The sequence below is a fragment of the Heliangelus exortis genome, chromosome 8 (assembly GCF_036169615.1).
Source record: "Heliangelus exortis chromosome 8, bHelExo1.hap1, whole genome shotgun sequence".
NCBI lineage: Eukaryota > Metazoa > Chordata > Aves > Apodiformes > Trochilidae > Heliangelus > Heliangelus exortis.
Genome location: NC_092429.1, coordinates 19,896,705 through 19,909,651, shown reverse-complemented (window position 1 = coordinate 19,909,651; position 12,947 = coordinate 19,896,705). Strand labels below are relative to the sequence as shown.

Genomic DNA, 12,947 nt, shown 5'->3' with positions numbered 1-12,947 from the left:
AATTCATTAATCCAAACCTGGTGCAGATGCTGGTGCTCAACATGAAATTTACAGATTTTCAAGTCTGCTGTCCTAATGTCCCATTCATATGCCAGCATTTATTGATAAGGAACATTGCCCAGGTCTGAAGAACTGAAGAACAATAACCTTTTTTTATCCATTCAACTTCCAGGTGACATTTTTGTGTTCACATGTTTTCTACAGGGTCCAAAAGGTGAAAGGGGAGAAAAAGGTGAGGCTGGTCCACCTGGAGCAGCTGGACCACCAGGTGCTAAAGGACCTCCAGGTGATGATGGGCCTAAGGGTAACCCAGTAAGTGAATTTAATAATTTTAACACAAAGCACTGTGAAGTGCTGCTGAAGTGATATATATATGTAGAACTATATATAATTTTCTACATTTGAACTAAATAAATTATAAGCTTCATAAAATATTTCTGATGATTCCTACTTTCCTATCAATGGATGACACATTCCTTGTTTTGTTTTGTCTTTTTCCTGATTTTTCTAGGGTCCAGTTGGTTTTCCTGGAGATCCTGGTCCCCCTGGGGAACCTGGTCCAGCTGTAAGTATACTTAAAATACAATTTTAGGCCCTAGTCTTGGTTTGCATTACATTCTAGTTAGTCCTGGCTCTCCTTGTCTGGGGATGTAAGATCTTGCCTGTAAGATCTGCTGCTTTTCTGTTCATATGTATCCTAAGGCTTATAAAGGGTTTTAAATTCTTTAAAATGCTTTGAAAACTAGTGTCCTTAGGAAAATGCTCTGGAGAGAAATAATGCTTATATTTGTTTATGAAACTAAATTACTTAATTTTTTTTTTTTTCTTTTTTCTTCCTATGAACTCTGAAGGGTCAAGATGGTGTTGGTGGAGAGAAGGGTGAAGATGGTGATCCTGGTCAACCTGTGAGCTCTTTTTGTTATTTTATTTTAGCTGTATGTTCTCACCAATGAGAAAATAGAAAATATCTTTTGCTGAATCAGTGGTTTCTATACATTCAGACAGTTAAAAATAATTTGTAAATAGATACTTTTTCTATTGTAATGGAAAATACCTACGTAATTCCTTGTAGAGATTAAACTGTATTATAGTCACAATCAAAAGCAAGAGATCAGCTTCTTTTAGAAGTGGAAACATACTATGAACTTAGGACAAAAAAAAAAAAAAGTAAAAATTTCAAAACAACATCCTAAGAAAAGGATTTCTTGAAGAAGCAGTGTATCTATGGCATTTAATTTTTGCCTGTTGAAAAGGCCCAAGATATTGCAGATGGATGTTGCATTTATAATGGAAATAACTTTTTCTTTTGTTATCAATGAGCTTATAATTTTCCATCGCAGGGTCCACCAGGTCCTTCTGGTGAAGCTGGCCCACCTGGTCCACCTGGAAAAAGAGTAAGTACTTTCTCATTTTCTCTTACATATTTCTCTTTGTAAGACACTATGTTCTAGAGAATTTAAGCTACTTATTTTCCATACTGTGACACTCATATCTGATGACTGAAGTTTCTTTTAAGTAATCTAATGGGAGAAATGAAAAAATAGAAACCCTTCAACATGGGTTATATGGAACATGAAAGAAAAATATATATGAAAGAGTGTATTCCTTATCGATAAGTATGGTTTATCTTTTCACCAAGTGAATTCAGTGTCTGCTGAGTTAGTCTTCTAATAGGAGTACTCATGAGATGTCATACAAGACAATCTAGTATTGTTGGTTACAAAGAACTTCCCCAAGCTTCCCCAGGGAAGCAAATTTTAGTGAAAGACATGGACATAAGTACAGTTGTCCCATTGTATCTAAGACTTCAGCTACAGATACTTGCAGTGACATTCATGTTTTTTCTGGTTCTTGATGAGTAACAGTAATAGAATAAATATTCCTTGGTGAAATAAGGAAATACCAAAACTGTTTTGCTGTGGTGATTAAAGGTTCTGACATTAAATACCAGAGCCTTGAAGACTGAGCAGGGGTCCCGTGGGCAAGCAGTATGGTGAATACCTTTTAAGAAATACCACTTAGGAAGCACAGAACAATAAGCCTGCTCCAAATTCCTACTCTGAGGGGTAAAATGGACTAACATTCAATTCACAAGATGACCTCTAGAGGCCCCTTCTGACTGACAATTCTGTCATTCTGTGATTAACAAATGGACAGACAGATTGTCTAGTTAAATGCAAGAGAGAACAAATGACCAGAACACCAACTGATTTTAAAATACATATTAAATGGATCAGATTTTCAGGGACTAGTTTAGTATTGACTAAGCTCTATTTTCAGATTCAATGATAGTCCTGAAATTAATTAAAAACAGTAATTCTTTTAAAGATTACCTTGTCAATTAAATAAAAGACCATGGTTTCCTATTTAAAATGTGTGTGTGTGTGTGTATATATATATATAGGCATACAAATTGCTTTACGTGGGTTGTCAAAGACAGATTTTTATTCTGTATAAATTTTATCTTGGTTTATAACTTTTAGTAAGAGAAGATACTAACAATAAAAATGCAGGAGTAAATGTAGGAAGTATTTGGAAAAAACATATATCCCTTACTTTAAAAAAGTTTTCTTATACTTGATAATCCCCAAAAAGGATATAGTCTAAAATAAAAGGAATGTACTGCGAATTTGCTACCTTCTCTTAGGCAAAAATAGTCAGCTAATGGAATGAATACTGATTTCAGAATGTGAATGGAAATAGTGCAGAGGTAAAAGCATGCCATAATTTTTATTGCAGTCAAACAGAAAACGAAGTTATCAGTTACAATGCTATACACATTTATACTCATATATTCTTCAGTAACTATAGACAGGAAAACTTGAGCTATTAAACTACACTATTTTAGTGCTAAACTCAGCATTCTAGCTGGCCAACAGGTTTGGATCATGGTTCTGAAGAATGATCAGCAGAAGTTAAATATAGTGTTTCCAACTACTATATTTTTATTTTAAGCCATTATGATACAAATGAAAGAACTTTTAAAGTTAACTTACACAATTGAAAGAAATCTGTTACACCCACTTGAAAAATTGATCAACTTTCCTGGTATTCCTGATTCAACACAGCATACAAGCTTGTTAGGAAACATCTTACAGATTTCACATCTTGGCAAATCAAGGCCTCAGAGGCTAAACACAATGGCTACCACTTAATTGTCTTTTCATACTTACTTTACATTTATAAAAATATTTAGCATAATTGGCTCTTTCATAGAGATAGCCCATAGCAGATCACTGACAACTTCTTGACTATTCAGGACCCAACTCTAGCCTTACCAGTTCTGTTGTCAGATTTGAGATAGCTGCTCTTCATCAGGACTTCTTCCTTGCACTGTGGGCTTACCATCATCAAATCCCTTGAACATGTTCTCCACTGATGGAAATCAGCCTAGATTCTCTAGAAAACCTGAGGCATGATATCTATGTAAATAACATTGAAATCTGAATTCAAACTCCAGTACAGCTTTGGGACTTTGAACCCCTTTTCTAGTTCTTTTCCCATTATATGCATGTACATTATTTGTAATATTTCTGTCTGAATTTCTCTGTCTGCAAAGAGAACAGAATGAAACTTGCAAACCTCACAGAAGGATGGGGCTTCTTAAGTGTTCTTCAATGTTCCGAATACAAAAACTGTTTAAAATTAACTTTCTTGTTGGAACAATCTTAGACTACCAAGGAGTTCACAAATTGGCAGGGGCTTGTCAGTATGAGTTCTCAGCTGTATAATTTTCCTGTTGTTTATGATAGCATCATAGAATCATATCTTAGAACCATAGACTGTTTTTGGGTTGAAAGGGACTTTAAAGATCATCTAATGCCAACCCCCCTGCATGGACAGGGATGCCCCCAGTAAGATCAGGTTGCTCAAAGCCCCATCCAATTTGGCCTTAACACTTTCTGGGAGGGAGCATTCACAGCTTCCCAGGGCAACCTATGCCAGTGTCTCACCACCCACACAGTGAAGAATTTCTTCCTAATTCTGTTTTAAGGGCATTATCCTTTCTCCTCTGGCTACATGCCCTGGAGAAAAGTTCCTTCTTTCTTGTAGGCTTTCTCAGGTACTAGAAGGCTGCTATAAGGTCTCCCTGGAGCCTTCTCTTCTCCAGGCTGAACAAACCTAACTGTCTCAGCCTGTCTTTGCAGGAGAGGTGCTCCAGCCCTCTGATCATTTTCACTGCCCACCTCTGGACTCACTCCAACAGCTCTATATACTTCTTGTGTTGAGGGTTCCAGAGCTGGACACAGTATTCCAGGTGGGGTCTCTCAAGAGCAGAGTAGAGAGGGAAAATTACCTCCCTTGTCCTGCTGGCCACACTTCTTTTCATGCAGAATACAGTTGGCTTTCTGGGCTGCAAAGGACACATTGATGGTTCATGTTGTGCCTTCTGGTTAACCAACACCCCTGAGTCCTTTTTTCCTCAGCACTGCTCTCGATCTATTCTCCACCCAACCTTGTCAGCCTCTATTTGCTGAGAAGCAAAAGTTTATGTGGTTAGTTGTCTTTATATGCAAACTGAGTAATTTAGAAAAAAAGGAAATGTTTCTAGAAAAGAGCTTGGGGTTTTCTTTCCATTTTGACTATAGTATCATACCGGGTGCACACATCACTAAAAATAAAACAAATTTTCTCTCCTGATTAAAAATTCACAGAACAAGTAGTAATACACCAGGTTTCTTTCTTAACAAACTGAGAAATGTGGCAATGGCATTCTGTTTTGGAAATAATGTTTTTAGTCAGATGATAGACAGCTATAAATGACAGTCTAAATTATTTTAATGAAATTGTGATAAAAAAGCAGACAAAAATGTCCGAAACATTCCCATAACAAAAACTGAGAACAAGTTTGTTTCCATATGAGTTCTTTTGTCTTCTCTGCATGAAATGTAGCAGGGAACATGTTCAAACTTGAAGTATAATGAGTGTAAAAATCACCATGCTAGCTGGGGTGATGAGGGTCGGGAGCCATGCATTCATTTAAAATTATTGTTATTGAGATCTTTTCTGTCAGTTAAAATTTACCAGGCACTCCACCAACTCAAGTGTAGGGAGGTAAGATAAATAATAATTAGCAGTCTTTCTCTGTCAAAGCACCATCTGTGCCATGCCAGCAATCACAGCCTGTTAAAGAGCAGTTTATTCATCTGCTTTGTGCTTGGTGTAGTACTGGCACTGTTTGATAATGAATGCACACCCTTTGTTTAGTAATCATGATTCATTGTTTTTATAATTTGAGATCACAGTGGTTTTAGCCTGGCTAATTCATGCTGCAGCTGCATTTCTTGATTATTTAGAGACTGTACTTCTCAAATAAAATCTACCATACTCAACCCTCTTCAGTTTTTTAGATAGGGGAGGCTGTGATCCAAAAGGGAACTTGAGTGAAAGGAATTTCCAAGCAGTAAAGACGATGGTCATGTAAATTAAGAAAAAAAAAAATGTCCTGTTTCTAAAATATTCCTGAGTTTCTTTGTATACCTGCTAATAATTTTTCTTGTTATTGTTGCAAACAGCAATCCACCCAGCCAATTACAATCTACACAAAGGGGTATATGCAGAGATTATTAGTGGAACAGCAGTTATTTAAGTTATTTTTCTTTAAATAGTCAGCAATTGGACCATGTTGCCCAAGGATTCTTAGCTTCTCTATATTTTGAAGTGGTAAAACTGAGCAAGTTAGCACTTAAAGCTCTTAAAAATACCAAAAAGAACAACCTGTGGATACCCACAAAAAATTGTCAAAGATCAGATTGCCAAAGACAGAACTATCTCTCTTGGTCAAAAGTTTTATATAGTACTGCAGGTGTTCAGTTCCACACTGGAGAAAGCTTAATGTCAGAAATAAAGGAATGATCTTAATATCATTTTATGTAAATAGTTTTACAATGAATGTAAATTTCCAGTAATTAATCTGTTAATATGTCACTCTAGATATGTGCCAGTAGTAGTGGATGGTGAAATATATCAGGCTATGAAGGACTAAATGCAGCTCTTGCATAAAAAAATTGCTATTAGGTCAAACTAATTTAAGGTCTGAGCTCACAAAACATACGGGTATTCTTGACTAGAAAAACAGATCTGTAAAATTAAGAATGTGTTTTAGTGCTGTACTTTCAGGGGCTTGCATTTTTTTGTCTATTGTTATAAAGTAAAAGGTAAATAGATGGAAGCAATTGAATTTTTCTTGTTGCTGGTCTCTAGAATGTCTTTTGCTTAATTTTTACATAAAAAACTGCTTGCAGCCTTAATGAACAGATGATTCTTAGGGACTACTTTTTATAGATTCAGAAAAACGCCTTGTATTTGATAATAGTTTTTGCTATAAGCTGCTCAGTGGTTTGCAAGAAACAGCTACTTGTAATAAAGACATTTCCCAGGCTAAAAATTAACCTTGTAGGAAAACACTTGGTCCATTATCTTGAGTAGCCCTTTTCTAAACAAAGTACATATATGAGAACCATTTTCAAAGAGTACATTAGATTCTAGATACTGCTTCTGTTAATAATTCCCTCACCTGAAAATCAGTCCTTTATGTTTTGAAGGAGAAAAATATCTTTTTATTTTTCTGAAACCTTAAGAAAATGAAAGATGGGTGATATCAGCAATAGGTAGTCACAGTTCTGCCAGATGACTGTGACTCATGTTTTGTAGCCTTTTTCTGAACCTTATCCCTTTTCTACATCCTCCTGTGGTACTGAGTTCTATCTTCTTAGTCAATCAGAGCTTTTCTAAATCAATAGTAGGTAACCAATACCAAGAGGTATTTGGAGTCAGTGTCTTCAGTTCATTACTTACGACCTCTATTTTTTTTTCTCTCCTTTAGTATTTACTGGATAGTATTAAGGCACGTATCAATTTTTGGGTGCTCAAATGTAATCAAAAGGCTCACTGAGCCCATCTCTTACCTAGAAAATAACTATATGCCATTCTGTGCAGTGTAGAAAGACCCTGTTTGAATCAGTGGATAAAAGACCATGAATAGATAAAAGCCAGTGCTAAGGAAGTTTAAAATTGCTATTGTGTATGTAAATTAGTATTGTTCTTTTCCTTTTATTTTTTATCTTGTTTTGACTTTTTCCAAGGTACTTGTTTTTAGAGTAAAGTGTTAGGTGATATGTATTATTATAGGTATCCTAAAAGGCAAGAAAATTTATAAAGGGAAAAAGAGCTGATATGATGAATTGGGCTTTTTATCCTGTGAGTAAAATGTCAAGAAAGAAATGTAATGTTCTTTTGTTAGCTTTTACTGCTTGTTAATACAGTGGAAATTGCAGTGGAAATTGGAATTTTTCCCTGGTAATATTTTAGAAAAGTGAGGTTATGAGCTTAGTCTCCATCTTTTACAGGGACCTCCTGGAGCAACTGGTGCTGAAGGCAGACAAGGTGAAAAAGGTGCAAAGGTAATATATTAAAGATTTTTTTCCAGAAGCATTGAAATGTAAAGCATATATAAATGAAAAGTAAGTTGCTTATCATGCACTGAATGTGAAACTTCTCAAGTAATAGTAGGTTAAAAAAAAATCCAAATTAAGACCCATAATGAAATAGATGGGGGACCAATGAAGGCCTAACTTAGCTCACCCCTGCAGAAAAGCAGGCTGAGCATGCTTTGTTGGCACATCTTTATATGAAACTATCAAAATTCTGTTTATAAAACTGCCATATGCAGAAAAGTGTTTTAACATAGCTTTTGAAAAACGGAGTGAGGAAATTCTGGTCTCACTTTGCAGCTGTATATTCCTGCAGTGCCAAGCTCAATCAGAAATTACTCTTGGATGTGTTGCTTATGTTTTTTCTAGGGTGAACCTGGTGCAGAAGGGGCTCCAGGAAAAACAGGTCCAGTTGGTCCACAGGGACCTGCAGGAAAACCCGGCCCAGAGGGTCTCCGGGGCATTCCTGGCCCTGTGGTAAGTAAGCAGGGCATATAGTAATATTTTAAGTGTTGCATTTCTTGTATATCCTTGATAAAGAAAACTTCATCTTTTTTCTAGGGAGAACAAGGTCTACCTGGAGCACCTGGCCAGGATGGCCCTCCTGGGCCTCTGGTGAGTACCCTTCCTTGCACTGCCAAAACAGAAAAAGCACTCTTTAAAATATACCATTAATGTGTCTATGCATTTACAGAAAAATGAATGATCAAGTCAGTTCTTAGGACAAAGTCAGTGTTTGTGCTGGTAAAATCTGATACACAACTGCCTTGAATTTTCTGCTCTACTTTAGTAGACAGCTGTGCTGAATGCTGCTAAATTCTACCAGGCAAAAAGTAGAGTAAGGAAATGTAAAACAGAATTTTTGAAACCTCCTGAAAATAATTAAAAATAGAAATAAAATTAATGAAGCTTATAATAAAAAAATCTACTCTGTAATAGCTTTTTATTAAGCTTTGCTTAATATCTTAAATAATATTGTTTCCTTAGCACTAATGAATTTTGTACATCCATTTGATTTTAATGACTGCTTGTTTAGTAAAATATTATTCGTAAGGTAAAAGTTTAGATTGTATCTAATACTTAGAGAAATAAAAAAGTTTATTGGAAGAGCCAAAAGGGGACCTCTGACAAAGAAGAAAACATGAGAGATTTATTAAAATGAACAGCATCATGTCTGTTGTTTATTGTGGCAGTCCAAGGAAATATAATCCATGACTAAAATGTTTAAAAGGGTCTGAATGAACCAAGATCCCAGTTTCTAGGGCATCTAAAGCATACCATAGTTTTGCTCTGTGTTAATAATATGATTAAAACAAAGGAATCGTATAGATGACATATCATCAAGTTATATTGTTGCTTCTATTTACATTTGCTATGTTAGTGTTTTTTTCTAACAAGATTGAACAAAACCAAAAAACTGTGAGCACAAATTGCATAATGTTGGTGTTCTTATTCAGCAGCATGTGCAGAAATTGAAATGTAAACTATATGGGCAGCAGGATAATTCTTCACATCTCAAGCCAAGATTATCCAATTTAGTGGAAAGATCTCATCCCTTGCCCACCAGACTCACTGAAGTGGAGGTCACCTCTGTTATGGCAGTTGAGTGACACTTAGGGAATAAAAGCTTTCAAACAAAACATGGACTGTTACAGTTTGATGGAAAAAAGAATAAACAAGTGTTACACTCCCAAGGCAGTTTGCAAGCAGTGTTATCATATGCTAAGTAAAATCCACTCATATTTTTCCTAGAAGATAATGCCAACATACACAATCAGATTACTTTAGGAGAATAGGGCAATAAGTAGCTACCCTCTAGTTCAGGAAATATGTGGTCCTTTAAGGAGAAAAGGAAGGCTGTGAATAGGAAGTGTGAAGAAAATGCTGTGTTCCTTTTCTTATATCAATTTAGAGGATACAAAGGATATGAGTCCTTGGGTAGCCTTAATACTGAAAGCTTTTGCACTTAAGCTATAGACATGACCTCATCATCTTTCCAAAGAGCATTCCTACCTCCCCAGTGAACACTTGGAGTCTGAACATCAGCTGTAAAAATTTCCATATCAGTCTTTTCCAGTATATAAAAATGAAAGTGGAAAAAATGGGCAATTCAAAATGGGGAAAATTCAAAAAAATGGGGAAAAATGATGCATAAATTGAGTTTTACTCTAAACCAATCTTTCACATTCATGTGCAGATGTGAACATGAGCAGTTGCCTTTTCCTGACTGAAACAAATTCATAGGTGAAAGTATTTGGCTATTTACATTTCCAAAATTTTTCCAAACATGCAACTTTTTAACCCATAAGCAAAGAGTTTCAGAACATATATTTTTATGACCCGTGCACTAGATTCTTTCCAGTGAACAGTTGCATAGGTCTAACTTTTTATCACTTCTGTGTGTATAATTACAGATGGTATTACAGTTGCACCTACATATAATTTTATTATTCTCTCTCCTTTACAAAACAATAAAGAGCAAATAATGTGCTGAGGAAGCCTTTCCCCATAGCTCTTTCTTGGTCTTCATTTTAATGTTCTAATTTTGCCTGAAGTCATGGATAAGATATTGCTTGTAAATCAGAGATTGGGAACAATGAATGAGAAGCTGTGAGGAAAAGGACTCCCCTGTGCTAAGCCCACAATCAAAACTTCTTGTCTCCAAACAAGAAGTTTATGATGGGACCACCAACATAGTTTTTAAATGATGCACCCAATTTACAAATAAAATGCATCAGGGATAAACCAAGAAACTGAAAATTGGTCTCCTCAAGTACAATTCTGAGCTGAAAGTTGTAATCTAAAATGCAGTGAACTCAGCACTAGTAGGCATCCATTTCCCACATGTCAGGCACCAGAAGCCTCAAAATACATCACCGAAAGAGCTCTCTTCCAACATTTGCAAGCTTAAACATTCATTTCAAATCTGAAACTGAGTATACAAGTTAACTGTATAATCCCAAACACACCGGATTCCTGTCATCTCAGGAATTTTAGATGCATTGCTGCAACTTGAAATTTATTTCGGATTTTAAGAAAGTAAAGTTATAGGTAAAAGTTGCTGAGGTCAGGTCTCCCTACCCCTCCCTCCCTCTGTAATACTTTGCTATCGGGAAGAATATGAAAGCAGAATTGCAATAGAGCATAACACACTACAGGAAAAGATGATTTTGTATTCCAAAATTCCACTTTTCATTCATAAATTATTTATTTTCCTAGGATTTTGCATCTAATGGTATCCTGAAGTAGAGATGGAAAGAAAATGCAAAGAATTACATTTTGTATGTGAAGTGTTATAGCACTTTTCAATCTGTACCAGGCTGAAAAGGTCACTTACTACTGCTATCCATATCATAACTTCACAGATGTCTGCTGCCAGCAGGAGACCAGTAGTGACGAGATACTGACTTAGTCTAGCAGCTCTGTGCCTACTGCATACGTGTTCAGTGTGAGATTAATAGCCTCTGAGAAATTAATGTCTTTTCTGCACTTACACATGCACTGCATGGCCTGAATTTTTCACCTCATTCCACACAAATTACATAAAACCAGCACTGCTACTCTTATGAATCTCAGATTTCTCAAATGCCTCAAAATTCTTCTAAAATGATAAGGATCAAAATAATACTACAAAAAAAATAAGTGGAGAAAAAACAAAGATTTTAACAAGCTTCATGTATGGGTTTTTTTCTGTGCAATCTATACAGCAATGTTTTTGACAATTGGTAAAATAGTATCTTTAATGTATTGCTCTTATGACCCGAGTAAAGATTTAAAAAAGCACTGTCAGGGAAAACAAGTTTGTGTCAAGTCATAAAAAGATTATTTCTTGGTTTCTGTAAGGGATTTGCAGAAAGTAAGACCTGTCCGTGTGCATGTGTTTATCTTTAGCAGCAGTTTTCCAGATAGCAAGACTGAAATGGAGTTTTCCAGCAGAGTCACTAAATATCAGCTTACATTAGAACCTCCTCAAAAAACTAAGTGGTTTAGGTTGACCCCTTCCCACACCCACCCCAAAAATATGGAGGGGTTGTAGAATGGTTCTGCTGACCCTGTGTTGGGTTGTTCAAAGCTCCATCTCCAGCCCCAGAGATATTTATGTTATATATGCTATATTTATGTTTTCATAAATATAGCTGCACCAAGTAATGTTTAGGGACAACTGCAAATGAAATTTAGGATAAAGAACACTTCTTACTCAGTTTCATAAAGTAATACGTGTCTGTAATGTGCTGCAGAAAGTATGGCTCCTAAATGGAAATTTAAAATTTTAAGCTTCTTATATAATGTGAAAAGGTCCCAGTTTAACACCTCTGTAAGGCAGAGGTCTTATCACCACCCAAGAAATGAGTAGCTGGGGCTCAAAGATACTAAGGCAGTGCCTAAAAGCATTTAGGATTGCCCAGGTTAGTATTGCAAAACTTAGGTAATTTGTGTAACTAGTCACATTTACAAAAGTGACAAAGGACCATAAGCTTGTAGGTATCAGTGGAGCTAGCACACCTAGATCACATTGAGTAACCTTTCAATGTTGTGTATAAAAAAACCCTACTTTTTAGAAAATATAGGTTTAAATGCATTATCCATGGTCATACAGGAATTTCCAGTGACAAGTCAAGGAAACCATCATTCCAAGGAGATGTCCCAAGTGCTAAAACAAAATATGAAATAGTTCTCTAACAAAACAATATTGAGGAGCCATTATTATAAACGACCTGATTTATATTCTGCAAAAATATTACTAAACTGTAATAAACTCAAAGAAAACAAATCAAGATGATACTTTCCACTGTCCTATGAAAGAAAGGGCTTTAATAAGCAACTATAATAAGGTAGCAATTAAGATGAAAGTAATGATTGAAAGAATGCAGTGTAACCACAAGCAAAATTAGGATAAAACAAAAAAATATTCAAATTTTATTTAATTACCACTTGCTTCACTGGATGCTTTCAGTGCTTTTCTAAGAATTTAGCTAACTGCTTCATAGATTTCTAATCATACATTGCTTTATAGGTTTCTAATTCTAAAATAATTTAAATACTCCAGTAGCATCACCATGCCTTTTTAAACATACATTTCAGCTTCATTTTGGGCCCTAAATCATATGCCATCAATCACAACCACCAACCACTGAATGACTCTGTATTTTGACTTATGCTGCCTTAAAATTTGAAGAAAATATGATCCATGCAGTATGTTAAAACTTATTTTTACATTACTTCTCTTGATTTATTTAGGGTCCACCTGGCTTGCCTGGTCTGAAGGGAGACCCAGGCTCCAAAGGAGAGAAGGTATTTTATTCCTTGTTAGTGGCTTTGAACTTATGCTTCAACCTAAAAGTCTGTATAGAATTAGCAAAAAGAAACACTGGGGGATTTGTATTAGAAAGCAAGACAACCTACAGTGTCTATCAGTCAGCTTCCACGCATCCTAATGGTGGAAGTTTTAAGCCACATCTGATATTATGGTGATACATAGAAAAAGATGTGGTAATCTGTAGACCATGTGATTCT

General features: G+C 35.7%; 1 protein-coding gene across 4 annotated transcripts in view; it reads left to right on the top strand.

Moving 5' to 3' along the window:
- The window catches only part of COL11A1 (collagen type XI alpha 1 chain), a 136,432-nt gene that overhangs the window by 111,416 nt on the left and 12,069 nt on the right, over positions 1 to 12,947 (top strand). For all 4 annotated transcript variants that reach the window (XR_011727150.1, XM_071750960.1, XM_071750961.1 and 1 more), the window contains 8 exons: positions 205 to 312; positions 512 to 565; positions 852 to 905; positions 1,341 to 1,394; positions 7,350 to 7,403; positions 7,803 to 7,910; positions 7,995 to 8,048; positions 12,672 to 12,725. Coding sequence is in view for 3 of the 4 variants with exons in the window: in XM_071750960.1 (XP_071607061.1) it covers positions 205 to 312; positions 512 to 565; positions 852 to 905; positions 1,341 to 1,394; positions 7,350 to 7,403; positions 7,803 to 7,910; positions 7,995 to 8,048; positions 12,672 to 12,725 (540 nt within the window). In the remaining variant the exon portion in view is untranslated. The remainder of the gene's footprint in view (positions 1 to 204; positions 313 to 511; positions 566 to 851; positions 906 to 1,340; positions 1,395 to 7,349; positions 7,404 to 7,802; positions 7,911 to 7,994; positions 8,049 to 12,671; positions 12,726 to 12,947) is intronic.